The sequence below is a fragment of the Sinocyclocheilus rhinocerous genome, unplaced genomic scaffold (genome assembly GCF_001515625.1).
Source record: "Sinocyclocheilus rhinocerous isolate Xijiao unplaced genomic scaffold, SAMN03320098_v1.1 scaffold660, whole genome shotgun sequence".
Classification (NCBI taxonomy): Eukaryota; Metazoa; Chordata; class Actinopteri; order Cypriniformes; family Cyprinidae; genus Sinocyclocheilus; species Sinocyclocheilus rhinocerous.
In genome coordinates, this window is record NW_015653465.1 from 56,955 (window position 1) to 77,696 (window position 20,742).

Genomic DNA, 20,742 nt, shown 5'->3' on the forward strand with positions numbered 1-20,742 from the left:
ATGATTTTTTTTTTCTGTACATATCTGCCATATGGACATCACCTTGACATAGTCACCTGCACTTATAAGCTATACCTAAATGTAATGTAGAAACTTTCCCTTTCTGTGAAGCTGCTTTGCAACGATTTGTCCCTTACCAAAAAGTAGTATACTTCAAGTTTATTTTATTAAGTATACTTAAGTAAAGTTCAAGTATATTTTAAGTATACTTTATGTAGTAAGTATACAAATATCAGTGTACTAGTAGTATACTTGTAAGTGTACTATTTCAATACTCCTTGGGCCAATTTAGTCCCAAGGAGTATTGAAATAGTACACTTACAAGTATACTACTAGTACACTGATATTTGTATACTTACTACATAAAGTATACTTAAAATATACTTGAACTTTACTTAAGTATACTTACTAAAATAAACTTGAAGTATACTAATTTTTGGTAAGGGCATACTAGAAACTTAGTGGTAGGTACATTGAGGCAAGTTGGATCTAAACTCTTGCAGGACACTGGCCCTCCAGGACTGAGTTTGGGCACCCCTGCTCTAAGTACAGGCTTACAGCAACATTTTTATTTATATCTGTTTTTGAGTAGCTAACTAGCAATTAGCAGTAGTAAACAGAATTAGGTGAACGCTTCATCCATTAAGCCTAAATGGAGTCATGTTGATTTCATTGTGTATTTATGGTCAAATAGAAATCCTGTATGTTGGTAATGGTGAAATAAGAACTCAGAACTGACTCTTGGTCGGGGGGGAAAGTGCAAAAGCCACTTTAGTGTAATATCTAATGTGTACGTGTGCACATACTGTAGATACAAATACAATCTCGGGGACTCATGTGAAAGCATTGAGCATAGTTGCTAAGGATTCAAGCAGCCAGTATCATATATCAAATATACACAGAGATTAATCATCGTTATTGCTTTACACCACTTTTACCCTAGTGTGCTTTTGCCCAATCCCACAACAGTGAATGTTACTGAGAGTAAAATAAAAAAATAAAAGACAGAAAGATAGAGGGGGGGAAAATGAATGAAAAATAAAGTAGAGCTGACCACACCATTTTCCCATTAGAGTTTACTCTCAAGCCACCTTTCATTAGAAACTAAGTTTGTGGTTAGAGATCCAGATAATCAGAGTGTGCTTGCAGCTGAATTGCTGTAATTTTCTTCTTTTGTTTAGCGATAGTTACTAAAATTCAGAAAACAACAGGGTAAGTGGCTGCTAACTGAAAATACTGTGCAAAGAACAGAATAACCGTCCTTCACTCGGTTCTTAGTCTTCCACAGAAATAGCTTCACTTCTGTTTGATTTCAAGTGTCATTCCATATCCCTTCCTCTCCTTCGCTCTCCGTTTCCTTTTCTAGATCCTTCCGCTGTGAGAAAATATGATAGGAAATTAGATTCTTCTCAGACTTCTGAATGCTTGCAATAGGCCATGACGGAGCTTCTGGATCCAGTTTGACATTTCTCCTAAGGATTTTGAAATCTATTCATCCACCCATTCATCTGTTTATTTGTTTTATATCTTTATACTAGTTGGGCCAGAAGATCACTTCCAGTGCCTTTCAGATTTTGCAGTTTCTTTATTTCATCCCAAGGCTCTTGCAGTGGCAACTGAATCTGTAACTCTGCTTAAGGTCTTGGTATTTTATAGTGCAGAATTCAATATTTAGTTTAAGGCACGTGTAATATATTCCACTGAATATATCCCACTAAACTAGTAATTATAGGCTGTGAGGCAGGGTGATCATTTGTGGTTCCAAAACACTGAGGCATTTTCTTCCCTTGCCCTCCATTAGGCGTAACAGTACACGCTAGCAGTTTCTTCATTCCAGAGACACAAAACAAGCTGCTACAATATCCGCATTTTATTTCCTCCGTCAAATATGTTTTAAGATGCTAGAGCTTTAATCCCTTCAGCAGAGACACACTTAGACGTCTGGCCGATAAGAGTGCGCGATAAATAACGGTATCACTTTTACAGATGTTACAGACATTGCAGGGTTGGTGAATCACTTACCATCTCTGAGTGACTCTACACTTGGTTTGTTATACAAATGTTTCAGTAAGACAAGAATAACTCACTCTGGGGTTAGAGCATTTACTGTAATTTCTCAATGTTTTTATAAATCATCAAGTGGTTTGGTGTTTGAGACAAAGAGCATGTACCCCTGATGACTACAAAAACGCTGAGTACTATTCTGAGAAGAATGGTGTGGGTTGCATGACAGGGGTCTTCAACCTTTTTCAGATCCCTTGGTGGAGAGAGAGATGGAGCAGGGACCTCCTGCTACATATTGTATAAAATGGCCTATAACAGCATGCATATAGTGCCATATAAATGTATTTACATACTCTATTATGCTTATGGTACATTGCAAAGCTATTAAAATAATCATTGTCAAATGTTCAGTCATATACTTGTAAATTGTAAATGTTAATGAGCGAGAGACAATGAACATTTAGCGCAACATAAACCTCTTAATTTGAAGTTTACTGAATATTATGCTTTTGGGTAATACATACGTATATTCATTTTGTTTTTACACAAACTTGTGCAGAACCCAGAGGAGTCACGAATCTCCTGTTGAAGACCTGTTACACCATAGTTTTAACTGCAATTAAGAGACAAAAGACATATACTGAAAGGTGAGACACAATTGTCAAAGTGTTTTTGAATACAGTATTCAGTTATGTACATCTCAACCTCAAACAATGATATTTGTATATATAAAATAATAATTTTAAAGGGCACTGATCACAAGTAACAGTAAAGAAATTTCAGCTTTGCCATCACGGGAATACATTACATTTTAAAATATATTAAAATAGAAAATGGTTATTTTAATTTGCAAAACTATTTCACAATATTACTGTTGTACTGTATTTTTGACCAAATAAATGCAGCCTTGGTGAGCATAAGGTACTTTTTTAATAAATAGTAATTAAAAAAATGTATTTTGATCGGGGTAAATGCTCTGGATTCCTAGTGCTTGTAAGAAGCACCCTTGAGAGGAAGAGTTTAGAGGCTGTAAAACCACTTCAAGTAACAGTTCATCCTGACTAGGGATGCACCAATACCATTTTTCAGAACCGATCCGTATCGACCAAAACCAATACCGATCCAATACCAGCACAGTTTTTTTTGTTGTTTTTTTTCTCAATGTATAATTTCTATACCTGTGTGTTGATCTGATTAGCACTCTTTTGTGTGTTAAACACAATCTACTAAATATAGACAACTTCATTATAAAGAAAAATAACAAATGAAAAAAATATATAATCATAATCTATGATAAAAAATACTATTATACACTAGGTTAGTGGATAATTCAGCAGCAAAAGATACTCTAGAAAAATCATGAGTGCATAACAATTTTATAAAATCGAAAGATTTAGTGAAAACTATTTAGTGGGGAATAAATAAAAGTAATTAAGTGTAGGACTGAATCTGGTAAAATGTTACACACTGCTCTTTTTGTTGTTGTAAAATGCATTCATGAAAAGCAAGTAAATATATTTATATATAAATATATAATATAAAATTAAGACATTTCTTTTAAATGTATAGCACAGTTATGAGGCAGCAACATATGATAGCACAGAACAAGAAAGGGTATTAATAATATTTCATTGCGCAAAAATATTATAATATGAAATGCTCCAATACAGAGCGGCACAAAGCACTTATGCACATCCCATACTGATGCGTAGTGTATTATATCTGTGCGATAGAGTCTTTTCTTTAAACAGGTTTAAATTTCAGTTAGTGTGCGTGTGAAGAACAATTCATAGTGCTTTTTATTCCAGTGTAGTGATCTAACAGACACCCGGTATAAAGTAACATGCTTTAGAAACAACACTAAACTCCAACAATATAAAGTCCTTTTATGCAAAACCATTGATCTTTATCTACAGATCAAGTATGATAATTGGAACATTGAATCATCTTGGAGAGAGTTTCATGGTCTTGACTGTCGTAACCGAATGCAACCCACGGTTTGAATGCGGAATGGATGATGACTGACAGCCACAGCGAGTTTACGCGAACTTGGATTTAACGACTTTAACATTCATCTGAACCTCACATTTAACAATGGAAAGCCTTCAGAATATTTGGAATATAGTGCATGAAAACGTTATGGTGCTTTATAATGTGTTTGTGCCTTTCGTGGTGCTTAACAATAACACAGAATAGTATAGCCACAATATCAGATTTAGATCGGTCTCATCTGACCGATACCCGATCGACAGAAAATGGCAGTATCGGAGCCGATCCCGATACTGAGTATCGGAGCATACCTAATCCTGACATTTTGGTGGCCAGTCAATAATGAAAAGAGGGGATAGAATGTCTTCTTTCTCTAGCTCTGATGCCAATTTACAGCCAAGCAATATAATGTGAGCAGGGCCTGACAGTACGGAGGTCTGCCTGAGTTTGGGCACCCACTTTCCTAGTTCTCTGCTGGTTGCACTTTGTTTGGGAAATATTTACGGGCTTTGCTTTGCAGACTGGCAATTGGTTAGGATTAGTTTTCTGTCTTGCTTATCCACCCCTCTGGTGCCTTTCACACTCTAACAAACCCCTCCTCCGTATGTGTGTAAAGTGAGGATTTGACTATATGATTAGGGTAAGGATGGCACAGCGTGCGTGCGTGTGTGTGTGGGTCACCGTGGCTGTTGTCAGAGCTGAAGGTTGTTAGCGGCTCAGTGGATGAGAAAATACCCAGCGGGCCGCACTCCCATACCACATCCGCCTACACCCAGAAAGAGAGCGATGTTCAGACTTTATGGGATTTCACCCAACACCTCAAGTGGTTAATTATGGGATGTGTAACATGACAAGTGTTTACACAGGATAAAGATCTGGAAAAGGATGACATTGACAGCTGTTAGAGAACAGGTCTTGTGTGACATTTATATTGAAAATTTTATGAGATATATAATCATTAATATTAATTAATGTTAATAATTGAGTTTATTATACATTATACACCACTGCGGTCAGTAAGATTTTTTTTTTTAAATGCTTTTGAAATATGTTTTATGCTCACCAAGACTGCATTTATTTCTATTAATTTATTGTTAAAACTTAAAATAACTGTTTTATATTTTAATATATTTTAAATTGTAATTTATTTCCATCATGGCAAAGCTGAAATTTCAGCAGCCATTACTCCAGAAATGTGATGCTCAAGAAACATTTCTTATTATCAATGTTGAAAGCAGTCATTCTGCTTAATATTGTTTTTCAGGATTGTTTTATTAATATAAACTAAAAAATAAATAAATAAACAGCATGTATTTGAAATAGAAATCTTTTGCAACATTATAAATGTCTTTAATGTCATGTGTGATCAATTTAATGCATCCTTGCTGAATAAAAGTATTAATTTCCTTTAAAAATTTCCTTTGAATTATATAGAGAGGGAGTTTTATTTATTTTTTACAAAAAAAAAATTATCTTCACTTTGTGTTCTTTATTCTGTAGATGGTATCCTGGAATTTAATAGAAAGTTATTTTCCGTTACATTATCAAATAAACAGCCATTAGACCTGCAGACCTTGTGGTTTATATTCTGCTACAGAGAATAGCTTACCACAACAATGGAAGACCGCTGGCTGTGTAATGTCTAATTGAATCGGCACAAATGGGCTTACAACCTCTGATGCTTAATTAATTTAGGGTACACTGTTACAAAATGAATTAATACACTTCAACACACTCGATTTAACTTGATTCCAGTGAGGTCTGACAAAAGTAGTTATGTTGTATATACTGTGGGGTCCAAGTCTTAGAGCAACATTTATTTAATTTAATGAATTGTTTTCATTACAAATTATATTGTAAGCATAACAATTTAACTAAAAGTTGAAATGAGATACATGCATTTCAGAATGTCTTTGTGTTTGATTTGTCCTGCATTTGCTTTAATGAGAGCAGCACTCGAGCTGCACGAACTCCCCAGGTGTGTTTGTAAAACCTGATGATCATGGTCTCCAGCATGATTTGAGCCAAAGAACATCTTGTGCTTCAGTGGAAACAAGAACATCTGACTTTTGCAAGAACATCTGAAAAGGATTGCACCTGATCAATGACATACATTTTCTCTATTTGATTTGTGACCTAGTAATAGTGCAGAATCTTTTGCCTCAGAGTGTCATTAAATGTTTTATTATCCTAACATTTTCTGTGTATTTCCAGGTTTTATGTAGACAATTTAGACATCTGTACCCTACTTATACTTTCTCATGTGACTAATTATGTTTTTCTCCTTTTTTGTTTCAGAATCGGAGCAGAAGAAAGAGTGGAAAAGTATGACTTTGTGATGAATCTCAGAAGTCAAATCCAGTGAGGTCTCCTCCTGTCCCCTCAACCCCTTTAGAGACCACACCATCCAGTGGACACCATTTCAAGGATTCTCTCTGGATTTTGATACCCACAGGAGGGGTGTGAACAGGAAGGCCCAGAGGAAGTGGACAGTGTGGGCAGGATGTGGGATGGACTGAGACTACAAGTGTTCTTCTTGTGTTTGGGGGCCGCACTATGGAGCGCTGCAGCAGCAGCGACATACAGGGGCTCAGGTCCACGGGAGCGTGGCCACCGCCGCCATCTCTCTTTACACAGACACAGAGAGAGAGGCAAAGAGGGCCAAGTGCTTCACCGCTCCAAACGAGGCTGGGTCTGGAACCAGTTCTTTGTCATTGAGGAGTACACAGGCCCAGATCCCGTCTTAGTAGGTCGGGTAAGTAGAAACAAGAAGCTTCTACGTCCATCTCATGTTGTCCTGCTCCTCGTTCTCCATCTCCCTCCCTCTCTTTTTTTTCTCTTAAGTTTATGCTGTGAATGAAAGTCATTGGGGTTTTCATTACAGACAGAGTCCTTGCAATATCCTCCATTTGTTCCACAAAAGCAATCAGTGGCCCACTTGATTAAAGGTTATAAATTGGATTTCCTTTTTAATAACAGTGCAGTCCCCTATGGTTCTTGCATAGGGGCAATGGACGATTTATGGGCCTGCCGGATAGTTACATGGCGAACCGGCAGCACGTTGGCCTTTAAATTCCCACCTGAACCCAAGTAGAGGTTTAGACTTATTGAGTGGGGATATTCTGTGTCAGGAGTTTAATTTCATTTTAGCCTGCATAATCCACATTCCTTGATTCACATCAGCTCTATACAGTTTATATGTGTGCAACATATAAACAGTCATACATTACAAAAACGAGGTTCGTTCTCATTTTAATATGAAATGATGAAGTTCGCTTGAGAATAATGTAGACTTGCATTTAGTAGAGGGATGTTTCCCTGTTGAATTCACTATCACTGCAGTCAGCCATCAGGGTGGATATTACTGTAAGATATGAGTGTGTTAATGTGATACTCTATAGAGGAGATGCTATCGCTGGAGACCAGTCAAAAAGCTTTCTACTTCAAGGCAGCGTTCCTGTTTGACCTGTTCATTGTTGATGGAAACCTCTCACTCACATGCTCTTTCTCTTCTTCCAGCTTCATTCGGATGTGGATTCGGGAAATGGAAACATTAAATACATCCTTTCAGGGGAGGGAGCAGGCACTATTTTTGTCATCGATGACAAAACGGGCAACATTCATGCCACAAAGACACTGGACAGAGAAGAACAGGCCCAGTACACCCTGACCGCCCAGGCTGTGGATCGAGACACCAACAAACCCCTTGAGCCTCCCTCAGAGTTCATTGTCAAGGTGCAGGACATCAACGACAATCCACCGGAGTTCCTTCACGGCCCTTACTATGCACGAGTGGCTGAGATGTCCAACGTTGGTAAGTGCGAGCCTCTGGAACAGCATATTTGTCAGCTTCTTCTCTTTCTCTGTGAGCCCACACCTGACAGCTTGTTCCTCATGCATTATTCAAAAGAGCTGAAATCTGACTCTCAGAAAGTGAGTCAGTACTCTTGTTGCAACTGTTTTTTTTGTGACTGCTGGCTTGTCTGGGTGTGTGTGCGTGTGCGCATGAATTTGTTTGTGTGCATGGGTTTGTTTTTACTGCATTTTCACTGTGCAATACATCATCAGTAATGCTCTCCTGTCACAGGGTAACGATCTGTTACCCCACCCCCTGTTCATAGCTCACATAATACTACTGGGAACCTCGAAAGGCTAGTTTCGTCCAGGTCAATTCCTTATATTTTTAGACAAGTTGGTAAACATGCTGGGTAAATTGATTTTAGTGTGTAAACAGAATCAGATTTCATGGAAATTAGCCTGGCTGAAGGCAAAACATTGCATGCACAAACCCGAGGCAGTGGTTTGTATCATCTAGCTTTAGCCTCTGAAATACTCTCGTTGCCTTTAAAAAAGTTTATTCAAGATCAACTTTATAACCTGAGAAATATCCAAGTTGCTAGTCTCTCTCTTATCTTTGTTGTGGATTTCGATGGGAGGTGTATCTTAGACTGTGAGATCTGTGCAATATCCAAAAGCGATCTCTATCATGGCTGATGTGTGATGTACTTTTTCTTCAGGTACTTCAGTGATAAAGGTCACAGCTACAGACGCAGATGACCCTACATACGGCAACAGTGCCAGGCTGGTCTATAGCATCCTGCAGGGCCAGCCTTATTTTTCTGTGGAGCCACAAACAGGTACAGTCATCAGTAATTATATTTTCACTGGTTCGGTGTTAGTTCTGTGGAGCCAGCCATGCATTCAAATATGCATCATGTGCAATTTCAAATCATGTTTGGCTTCAATTCAATTACCACGGTATGAGGATTGGGAATGAAGAGGGTAGTCCTTTCACGCTTTGCAAGAGCACCTTGTATTCTCTGAGCTAAATTAACCCGTGGTCACATTAGTCCTACAATGTCCCAGTGGCAGTGGAATCCCCTACAGCAGTCAGAGGAGATGGAGCAGATGCTGCTAATAAACTGAAGCTGGATGTTTTGCTCGATCCTGTTCAGTGCTGCTCATCTGTGTGGTACTAACAAAACCATCATATAACTATTAATAGTGCATTTGTGTTAAATGCTTCAAGGACCTCACGAATGAACAAAATAGGCACATATTTTTCTGGTCTGAAAGATGACTGGAAGAGTAAAGTGCCAGTTGAAAGCTAGAATTTTATTCGACAGCACTATCCTGAAGTGTAAGACCAAGGTCAGTTGCCCTACTGGATAAAAGCTGTCTGTGTATGACATGTACATGGTAGGAGATGTACAAGATGGTAAGGCACCCTAAGAGTAGTATGCATTTACTATAGCTTGTAAATGTAACTACTGTAAATTGTAACATATTTACAGATGAAACTGAAAATGACGATGATCCACTATATTAAGGACAATACATTTGCTAATTAAGCTCACACAAAATATGTAAAATATATCTGATATATTTAATGTTTGTTTTTTAATAAGGAGTCATTCATTTGAAATACTAAATCAGTTATTCTATGCAAATGCATGCATTTTGACAGATTAGTTTAATGAGTAATGACAGTCAAATCAAATAACAGAATACAGTTATGCAACTTCATTTAACTTTTAATTGAACAGATTGTTGTAATAGCAATAATTTATACATTTAGACTAAATGAGTTAGCCTATAGGTTGTAATGAGCAATGAAAATGTTTAAATAGTGCATATAATTCACTGCAATATTAACTACTGGATGTTTTCTAACTTCAAGGGCTTTCACTTCAAAATAACAATATTTGCTACCACAAAAATCTATTCGAACTGTTCAGATGGAATAAATCTGTTGATGAAACGTCAAGTCAATTAATAAGAGCTTAAGCATTCAATAAATCAATGAATGGATGGTCATAAATGAATGGTCTGGGGTGCATCTTACTTCATCTTGTGTTTTATATGTTTTATGTGTCTATAGGAATCATTCGAACAGCTCTTCCCAACATGGACAGGGAGGCCAGGCAGGAATACGATGTCCTCATCCAGGCCAAGGACATGGGTGGACACATGGGTGGTCTGTCAGGAACCACTCAGGTTAAAATCACCCTGACTGATGTCAATGACAACCCTCCGAAGTTCGCTCAGGGTGAGAGAATCCATTCTTCCAGCTGTGAATGTTCCCTCTTTCTCTGTCTTTCTCTCTTTCCCTATCTCCATCTCTTCTCCATCCATAATTTTTGTCCCCCTCTATCCTTGTCAGGTTTTATTATAGTCACTGTGACCATGCCTTGCTCTTTGGCTGGCTACACACAACATCACTCTGACCTCTGCTATGCATGCACCAAGGGACGAGAGTTTGCTTTTAGCTATCCTCAAACCACATATTAACATTGACAAGCCCTCAGGGACCAAGTCAGAATCTGCTAATATGAGCTACAGATGTTAACACAACTTAATTATTCAAATGTTCTTTAAACGTTCTGCTCGAGCACGATGACATCAAGTTTCTCAAGCATGAAAGGCTGGATGAAATATTCACCGTGTTTGTGTATACAGATGAGAGCAGGAACGGGCTAGTGTGAGCTAGCGCTCATGTGTTTCCAATGTGACATTAAACTGCACACTAAGCACATAGATTTTATCCGTCTTTTGTTGCAGAAATCGACCCTATAAATCTCATCCGAGCTTTTGCTTTTTTGTGCACTCGGAGCCTCAGGCTCAGTAGCAAAGGGCCTTCAAGCTTTTCCCTGACTTAAGCAGAATGCAGCATGGTCCCAGCGCTCCGGCTCCTACACAAGCCCTGTTTTTGGTGCTGGTAGAAACCGTGATTCATGGGCCAAAATAAACTGTACATTGCAAGGTTATTGCCCACAATGAGTAGCTTAGGCAAGCAGATCCTTAAATCCAGCTCACCGATAGTTTTGAGCCGACTTCGTGATGGAACATTTCAGGTGCAAGACAAATGTATTTATTTTTTTAATGTGGACAGCAGTTTGGCTCAGCGCACAGGTGAGAATGTGAGCTTCAGATATTTAATGTGGTTCTGCTCACGCCGAAAAAATGCAGCTTGAGTAGTCTGCTGTCTCTTTTAGGCTCGATATCGATTCCCAGAGTTGTTTGCCCTATCCGAAACGGACTTTGACACGCTTCAAACTTAGCTCCCAAAAAAAGTGTAAATGAAAATACTCCTTTTCTTTTTTGGTCCGTCGAAGGTCTGACTGAAAAAAGCAGACCTCTTTGCACACCCTGGCCTTTCTTCGCGAGGACTTCCACCCCATGTGGGAGTTATTTTTGTAAAGGCAGCTGAAGCCTTTGGCTCTCAGCAGACAGGGAGTGGAGCCATATGGTCCTTCTGCGAGCTCCAGCCTCAGGCAGGTGTCGGTTATAGTCTTCATACACCCACCCACATACACGTACAGGCTCACTCGAGCACACACATTTAAATTTCACACATGCACTCCTGTTCTCACCAGCTAAGAGCTCACAGGTGCCAGGCAGCTAGATGAAGGTAGCACCGGTATCATGCAGCGAACCGGCTCTCCATTCCCGAGTGGGCAGTGTGATCATGATTTTTCTTGCCTGTGACTCAGAGATATTATGAACCATATTACCCCCCCCCCCTGAGAGCTCCCGGGACTCACTACTCTTCTTCACAGGTGTTTACGCCATGGCGGTCTCAGAGGACAAGGTTCCCGGTGAGGAGGTGGGTCGATTGAAGGCCAGAGATCCTGATCAGGCAGAGAACGGACTGGTGGATTATCGAATCTTGGAGGGAGACGGCATGAACCTCTTCGAGATCACCAAGGATTCGGAGACCCAGGAGGCAGTCATCAAACTAAAGAAGGTGAAGTGTGTGAGAGTGCCAAAGAAGTATGTGTGAATGCAACTTCTAGTCACATATGTGCAATTGTGAATGGAAGCAAGTGTGTGCTTGTCAGATAGTGTTATAGTGAATTTCTCTTGTTTTTTTCTTCTTGAGGAATTGTTTGCATTTAGCTCATTTGCTTGGTCATTTGTGTTCCTATTTGCATGGACGCTCAAATATGCAAGGTTGTGAGTGCAAGTGCAGGACTGCTGGGCAGCTGGAGTGATTTTTCACCATTTTCACTCTGTAATTGCAATGACATAGCCCATCCCTTTCCTATTATGTCTGAGATGAGCATTGACTTTCATGGCTGCTTCTCTCTGTCCGTGTGAGAGAAGCTCATCTGGGCCGTGCTGCCCGGGTTATTCCTCCCCTGCTCTGAGGCCCTGGCTTATGCAGACAGTTACACAGCCACTCGGGTTAGGCCGTCCATACCCCCACCTCCCGTGGCTGAGAGAAAACTCACATCACCCCGAGAAGCCTGCTAGCCACTAACCAGCTTTAGCCTGAGAGCCAAAGAGACCCAGTCTGCAGCCGTAACACTGACACCTGCTGGTGATCCTTTACCCTTCACCCCCACAGCTCAAGATGTCAAATGATCATCCACGAAATGATCATTAGAAAGGAACAATACTGAAGAAAGGAAAACATATGCAGTCAAGAATTATTGCTGTTTGAGCTGTGTAATCCTGTGAAGCATCAGCATATGTGACCCTGGAGCACAAAACCAGTCTTAAGTCGCTGGGGTATATTTGTAACAATAGCCAAAAAAAAACATTGTATGGGTCAAAATTATCGATGTTTCTTTTATGCCAAAAATCATTAGTATATTATTAAAGATCATGCTCCTTGAAGATATTTAGTAAATTTCCTACCGTAAATATAAAAAAACTTAATTTTTGATTTGTAATATGCATTGCTAAGGACTTCATTTGGACATCTTTAAAGGCGATTTTCTCAGTATTTAGATTTTTTTGCACCCTCAGATTACAGATTTTCAAATAGTTGTATATCGGCCAAATATTGTCCTATCCCAACAAACCATACATCAACGGAAATCTTATTTATTCAGCTTTAAGATGATATATAAATCTCAATTTAACAAAAATGACCCTTATGACTGGTTTTGTGGTCCAGGGTCACAAATGTGAGCACCCAGTCTATGTTTAATATCTGTGTTTTAGTCACTGCATCCACTAACAATTGCTGAATAAAACTGTGAAAGGTTTACATTTTTCATTCAGCGGTTTCTGAATGGCTGTCTCTGGAATTGTGTGTGTGTATATTGGTGGCTCCAGAAATGCATTTCTATGTATGAAATGTAATTGTGAGGAACAAATACCTCTGAACTATCAGAGAAAATCAAAAGTAAAGAAATAAGAAGCCCATTTTTCACATTTAGGATTGTCACAGGCTGGAATTGGCTTTGCCCCGTTTCCAGGATGGAAAGGAGATCTGTGAGCGCTCTGTCAGACATTTATTAATCCAGCAATATCTATTGGTGTGCATGTGTGTGTGTGTGTGAATGAATGTGTGTGGACTCAATCAGTGTGACGTTTGTTACCATGGTGCAAAAAACTTAATTCCAGATCACCTGGAGTTCTGATTGCTGTGGCAGTGTTGTGGCCTCTTACAAAGACGTTTGTGGGGTGAAACATTTTTCATGCTTTCAGGTATGGCTCAGTGTCCTGTGTGTTTTAGAAAGAACAGCAGTTTTGAACGCAACAAGCTTTTTCCAGGGCCCTTCTCTGCTTCTTTTGTATACATATATGCATTCTTATAGTCAAGAATTAAAATTTGTTGTAATTTTTCTCATTGTAGACCTGTTTACCCCTTGATGCCGGTGCTATGTTAATATATAATGTAATATAATATAATATATGTAACCTTGGACCATGAAACCAGTCATGAGTAGCAAGGGTATGTTTGAAGCAATAGCCAACAATATGTTTTGGTCAAAATTATCGATTTTTCTTTTATGCCAAAAGTCTATTAAGATATTAAAGTTGCAGTCCATAACTTTTGGCACTCTAGCGGTTAATAAACAGAACTGCGTGCGTCTTGCGGAAGAACATTGTAGCCGGAGCTACTTCTCTCTGTTTATGTCTATGACGAATCACACAGGTACCTGGCTACTCCGCAGCGGTACCTACCTGAACCAGTCTAAAATAGTCTGAATATAAACACTTATTATATTATAGGTGTATCGTTATGTGACGAGAGGGGCGGGGCCGAGAGCCGTGGGAACGGAGCGAGGCCGGTGGAGGACAAGCCAAAAACATGGTTTTGAAAATGGATTCATGGTGTACTCGCTTATTATATAAATTTAGTAAATTTTGAACACAAAAAAAGTTACGATTTTCTCAGTATTTAGATTTTTTTGCACCCTCAGATTACAGATTTTCAAATAGTTGTATATCGGCCAAATATTGTCCTATCCCAACAAACCATACATCAACGGAAATCTTATTTATTCAGCTTTAAGATGATATATAAATCTCAATTTAACAAAAATGACCCTTATGACTGGTTTTGTGGTCCAGGGTCACATATTGTGAATGTTGTTTGTGTAAAGGAGGTACGTATGGTTCAGGAATGATTGGAGGGGGATTTTGTCAGCCTCGCTTGTTTTTTTTGTGTTTTGTTTTTTTAAACGTCGTGGCCACAGCAGTGCTTTTTCAGCCGAGAAGGGTATTAGGAGGGGATGAATCATGCAGAAGGGTGAGAGAACAGACAATATGCCATGCCAACAACAATCAGCTTGATGCAATGCTGCTTCACTCAATAACACAATGCCTCGCTGATACACCTCTTGGGAAATCATCACCTTTTGCTCTTCAAAGCATGTTGAAAATGAAAGTCGAAATTACTGACGGAATTGCCAGGGTTTTAATCAAGTATTCTGTTTCAACTGCGGGCAGGCGACGCAGGCTGAATATTAAGAGGAGATGCAGCATTATTGTGAATATTATCTGCTCCTGATTAGGTTCGAGTCGGGAGTTATTAGGTGCCAAATAAAGAATTGTAGTAGGATAAAAAGAGAGAGAGGGGGACTGCTGTTGTCAGGATAAACAGAATAGTTCCCAACCTGTTGGAGGAAATAACTGGGTCATACTTGTTTCCAGCGTTGGCAGCTCCATTAAAGAGATCCAAAGAAAAGAAAAGACAAGAAAATGGGGGAGAAGAGAACGAGGAAGCAAGAAAAACAACTTTCAACCAATTAACACACAGCTACCTGGCATGTGTACGTGTGGGTGTGTGTTTGAGTTGATATGTACCCTTTATGTGTGATTCTCACTTGGTAACTTGGTAATTTGTGACCGAGAGGTGTTACGGGTGAGACAGGCTAATCAGAAAACAGGCGGACATGTGAAAACTGGTGATGCAGGAGGACACGAGCGGACCAAATGACTGGCTGCTTTTGAGCACCGTTTTTTTTTTTTTTTGTCCTGTTTCTTTTGCTTGAACCTAAATTGCATGAGAATTGTGCCTTTTGAGAATTGTAAAGAAGTGCAGTCTGTAACTGAAAGATGTCTGCAAGAGCCTTGATATTTGAATGCTTTCTCATTTGAGCTTCTTTGTAGATTTAGTCTCCTTCCCAAATGTATAACAACAGTGCCCTCTAGTCTGCTTCTTTTAAACTTTTCCCTTATTATTTATTTATGTATTTATTTATTTTTGTTAGATATATTCTAGTGTTTATTTTTTCTGTTTCATTTCTCTTGATGTATTGGTAATCTATTAATGGTTATTGTATTGCTCAGACTCATTTATCTTTTAATTCAGCTTTGGTTCTCCATGCAGTCCAGAATCAATTGACAGAGGGGCCATTTTCATATTCAAACATGTAGAGTGATTCCTGAAAGTAACTTTTTTTTTTTTTTAAATATTGACAGCTTCCATCAAATTGAATAACTAATTTGTTTCCTGACCTCTTGTTTTCAGACTGTGGACTTTGAGACCAAGCGATCGTACACACTGAAGGTAGAAGCCTCCAACACACACATTGACTCCCGTTTCGCTGCCTGGGGTCCATACAAAGATACGACCATTGTGAAAATATCAGTAGAAGATGCAGACGAGCCCCCGACCTTCATGGCTCCCGGCTACAACTTTGAGGTGGAGGAAAACGCCCCGGCAGGCACTCTGGTTGGCCGTGTGCATGCCAAAGACACCGACATCATGAACAACCCCATCAGGTAGCAACCGCTTCCTGTAAAAAGAATCAGATTAATTTTGCTTTGGCTGTTTTTTGTCAGTACAGCAGTATGCTTAGTACTTGTCTGATGACAGTCATTAAAATGTTGTACTCTTCAGGGAAGTTTAATTTATTAGATACAATTCAAAGGTAGCCTGAGAAAGAAAGAAAAAAAAAATGTATTGATTTTTTTTTTTTTTTATATATATCATCCCAGATATATGATCCCACGCTACACAGACTTGGAAGAGTTTTTCACCATTAATACTGAAGACGGCATTATTAAGACCACCAGGCCTTTAGATCGGGAAGCACAGGCTTGGCACAACATCTCCGTCAGTGCTACAGAGATTGGTAGGTCACTCATATATTTTCTGGGCTTTTAAATAACAGAGTAGACTTGCGTGTTGCATTTTCTCCCTAACCAAGCTCTTCAGCTCTCCCTCCACCCTGCTCTTATGTGGTTGTAGTGTCGCCAGGCCTCCTGCATGATTTCAGAAGAGACAGCCACAGATTACACCTCTTCAAACTTCAAATGATACCCTCAGTTCAGTGAACAGTGTGTAATTGGCCCTAAAATGTTATATATTTATTTTTGTGGGTATGTGATTTCCTTGAGGAGCAGTTAGTGTTTGTTTCTGGTTGAATTCAAAGTTTCTGTGTGATACATTTTCCTTTTCATTCCACTGTCTTTGATAATTTCGACCATCAAAAATTCATGTCTAAAGACTTGAAAACTACATCAAAAATATTCTTTGGTTATGTGGAAGACTCTTGTGTCTGAAAGCAAAATATCAAGGCATTCACTAGACCTGATCATTTCAGATAGGAGATGTGAGTGAATCATACTTTTTCAGGGCTGCTTTGGCAATTCTGGTTGTGTCTTGTCACTCACGTCCTTCCACTAAGGGCTACCTAAAGTTTTACAGCACACTGAATTAATGATCAATCTTAAAACTCCCCTGAAATGCTTAGAAACACGCAGCGTTACTCTATGTGTTGACGTCATTTTAACTGAAACAGGAAGACAGGGCGGGACATATCAAGCAGCCCTGCCCCTTTTTTAAAATAACCAATAGCGTTCGTTTATATCACAGCTGTCTCTTTTTAAATTCTGTTGTTGTCCCAGGTGGCCATCACCAAGATGCAAAAGTACGAGTCAATATCAAAGTCAAAGATGTGAATGACAATGCTCCAGAATTTGCCGCTCAAAACGAAGTGCTTGTCTGTGAGAATGTCAGCCCTGGAAAGGTAAGTCAACTAACAATTTTTTATGAGGACCAATTAAATATTTTTAGCAATAATTAGCAACACTTTACAGTAAGGTTCATTAATATTTGTAAATATGAATAACAATGATATATATTAGTAAGGTATTGTGTATATGTTATCAGTGCATACCTGTACACTACCATTCAAAAGTCTGGGATCAGTAAGATTTTATTAATTACTTTTATCCAGCAAGGATGCATCAAAAGTTACAATAAAGCTATTTATAATATTACAAAATATTTATATTTCAAATAAATGCTGTTCTTTTGTCCTTTCTATTTATCAAAGAATCCTGAAAAAATGCATTTATGGTTTCCATAAAAATATGGAAGTGCTTCCAGATAATATTTGAGTATAGTGGTGACGTATTGGCTTAGATAACTTATTGACACTTATTTGATCCCTGTATCTATGAAATGTATGACTGTCTTTAAATAGGTACAAGAAACTGTTAATGAATTAGCTAATGCCTAAAAGAGGTCAAAACTTCCATCAAAACTTTTAAATGAACACTATAAAAGATTATATTGATGTCTAAATTTAATCAATGCAATGTTCACTTTCCCTTTGTTGGGCAGTTGCAAGTTTGAATGAGTAACAGAAAAAGAGAGAGAGAGAAAGAAAAAGACATAAAAGAGGCATCCATTTATTTAAAGGCATGCCCTGGTGATTTTAACCAGTTTAACATGACCTGATTTGAACTCTCTGCTCCACAGCTCATTGAGACAGTTAGTGCTACGGATAAGGACGAAATGGCCCACCGCCAGCACTTCCACTTCAGCCTGGCCCCTGAGGTCGCTAACAACCACAGTTTCTCCCTCAAGGACAACAGAGGTGTGTGACACACAAAACACCCCATAATAGAATAATTTGCACTGAAGAACTGCTTATTTCAAACCAAGTAAACTGCCTAAGGGAATGCGCCAATTGAAAACACAAAATATTTTAGTCTCTTTCCAAACCAACTGAGTTTATCCATGTGTAGGAGTGAGTGTCTGCAGTGTCGCCCAGCCAACCTCGTGTTGATAATTAGGTCATGATGAGGTGGGCAAACTCAAATCAACTTCCTCTCTTATTAATTATGGAGGATTCGAAACGTGGGTGAGGCCCAGCTGGTAGGCAGCCCCGTTTCTATCTGTTTCTCAAGCATCCTGCTTGGTGTGCCCAGAAAACCTTCAGCACCATACTTTAGTCCAATAGTCTTTCCTCAAACAGGTAGACACAGGTCTGAAGACCATGTAGGAAAACCCCACCTACTGTAATGTGAGAGTCAATCATTGGGAAACAAGAAGCCTCAAGTTAGAGCCAGTTGAAGAGCCTCTCTGAGGAGTGTCGTTGTGACTGGGTGCTGATCAGTTTGAGGGGAATTTGCTGCTTTTATATGAACTCATTATGTGGTGGCTCGTGGTAGAGTACAAGCTGAATTATGTATGCTTCAAAGAAACTGTAAATCATGTTTACTTTGCTTACAAGGAGCTTTGGTGTTATTTTAGAATGCTTAGTGTGACTGCTATGCTATGATAATTATAGTAGTCTAACATATGCTAACGAACTAATCTATTTTCCACCTGTGGAGCTGTTGAATTTCTAGTTGTAAAACCTGGAAAATAATTAGCATTTTCAAGCCATCGGATCAGAAATTTCCAGTCGGTTTTTAGAATTACTTCAGATTTTCCCATTTTGTTTACATACATTACAACCAGTCATATCTTAAACAGTGGAAGCTGCTGTTTTTCTTTGCTAAATAAGCACTACAACTCAAGGATGTGAGTTCACAAGTGCTTAAAGAATCAGACAACTGTAGCTCCATGTAATTTAACCATATTTTACCATAGACCTTATTTTACTCAAAAATCAAAAACCTTTTCTATTCTAAACACCGTAAGGGACCCCATGGCGAAATAGCCTTCCAGGTTGGCCTACAAATTGACGTCATTAACTGAACTGCTGTGTTCCATTGGCTAATTTCTGATTGTGCTGTATTTCTCTTTGACCACCAATAGATTGGAAATATCATGAAATCCAATAAAGGCGTCAGTAGCTGATTCCAGTAACTCCACATAATTGTTGCCTGACTGAGTAAAACATGTGTTAATTGTTTTTAAAGGGTGAATGTTTACCATCACACATCTGTTTAGGCTTTTTTTCTTGGTTAATAGAGCGGACTGATGTGAACAGAGAAGTTGACGGAGTGAAAGAGAGAGAGCAATGACTGTCTTTCCCATTTGGTCTGCTTTAATGAGAAAGGAGATGAGCACTTTTTAGCAGGCCATTTCAAAAGCCAACAATATTAGGGAGACAGATTAGGCTACTCAGATTGACTGGCTTTATCAGGATACAGAGCTTCCTTTTCAAATGGATACAGTTTTCAACAGCTTTGCCCACCCATTTATCTGAAGCTCTATTATGCTCAACTCTCCGCACAGAGGCTCTGGCATTGCTCCTCTTATCAGACGGACGTATTGAAGGCCTGCTGATTATATATGTGCATGAACTCTAAATATTAAGTGTATGAAATATTATCTGTTTAGTAATAATGGAAAAGTAAAAATGCATCAGATCTGGTTTTGATCTTCAAGGTTTAGAGAGTGCCAACTGAATTTAAATGCAGGAATTAATCATCAACCAGCAATTGCAATTTTTCTTAAACGTCTGTCGTTTAGAGGCATGAAGTTGGGGTCTGTAAGTTTTATTTTATTTTTTTTATGTTTTTGAAAGAAGTGACAATACATTAAAAACAGCAATGTGAACTATTGTTGAAATTATTGATTTCTATTGGAATATATTTCAAATTTTTTTTTAGCAGCCATTGCTCCAGTCTTCAGTGACACATGGAATCATTCTAATATGCTGATTGGGTGCTCAAGAAACATTTATTATTATCAATGTTGAAAACAGTTGTGCTTCTTATTAATTTTATGAAAACCAAGATTTCTTCAGGATTTTTTGATGAATTGAAAGTTTAAAAGAACAGTATTTATTTATTTTTATTTTTTTATACATATTGTTTAATAATTATGGAAACCCGTTTCTGCCACTGAATTAAATAAATAAATAAATGGTAATGTGACTTTTTATCTTACAATTCTTACTTTTTTACTTGCGATTGTGAGTTTATATCTCGTAATTCTGACATGTTTTCTCAGAATTGCGTGATATAAACTCATAATTATATAAACTCGCAATTTCGAGTTATAAAGTCAGAAATATAAAGTCAGAATTGCTTGTTATAAAGTCAGAATTGCAAGATATAAACTTACAATTCTGAGAAAAAAAGACAAAGTTGTGAGATAAATAGTCGCAATTGCCTTTTTTTATTTTTTATTTAGAGGTGGAAACAGTCTTTCATATAATATTTTCCAGATAGGGATTTATGAATAATTTGATTTGGCTTCACATTGACATTGACAGACAAAAAAAAAAAAAAAATATTTACATTTGAAAAAAAAAAAAAAAAAAAATAAGAATCAATTTTTTAAACAAAAAATACAGAGGTAGTAAATAAAAAATT

The 20,742-nt window shown here is 38.3% G+C and overlaps 1 protein-coding gene across 2 annotated transcripts in view; it reads left to right on the plus strand.

Moving 5' to 3' along the window:
- The window catches only part of cdh11 (cadherin 11, type 2, OB-cadherin (osteoblast)), a 61,629-nt gene that overhangs the window by 32,411 nt on the left and 8,476 nt on the right, over positions 1-20,742 (plus strand). For both annotated transcript variants that reach the window (XM_016522191.1, XM_016522192.1), the window contains exons 2-10: positions 6,292-6,748; positions 7,513-7,807; positions 8,511-8,630; positions 9,875-10,042; positions 11,553-11,740; positions 15,707-15,960; positions 16,177-16,313; positions 17,089-17,210; positions 17,948-18,065. In XM_016522191.1, the coding sequence (XP_016377677.1) occupies positions 6,497-6,748; positions 7,513-7,807; positions 8,511-8,630; positions 9,875-10,042; positions 11,553-11,740; positions 15,707-15,960; positions 16,177-16,313; positions 17,089-17,210; positions 17,948-18,065 (1,654 nt within the window). In that variant the 5' untranslated portion in view covers positions 6,292-6,496. The remainder of the gene's footprint in view (positions 1-6,291; positions 6,749-7,512; positions 7,808-8,510; positions 8,631-9,874; positions 10,043-11,552; positions 11,741-15,706; positions 15,961-16,176; positions 16,314-17,088; positions 17,211-17,947; positions 18,066-20,742) is intronic.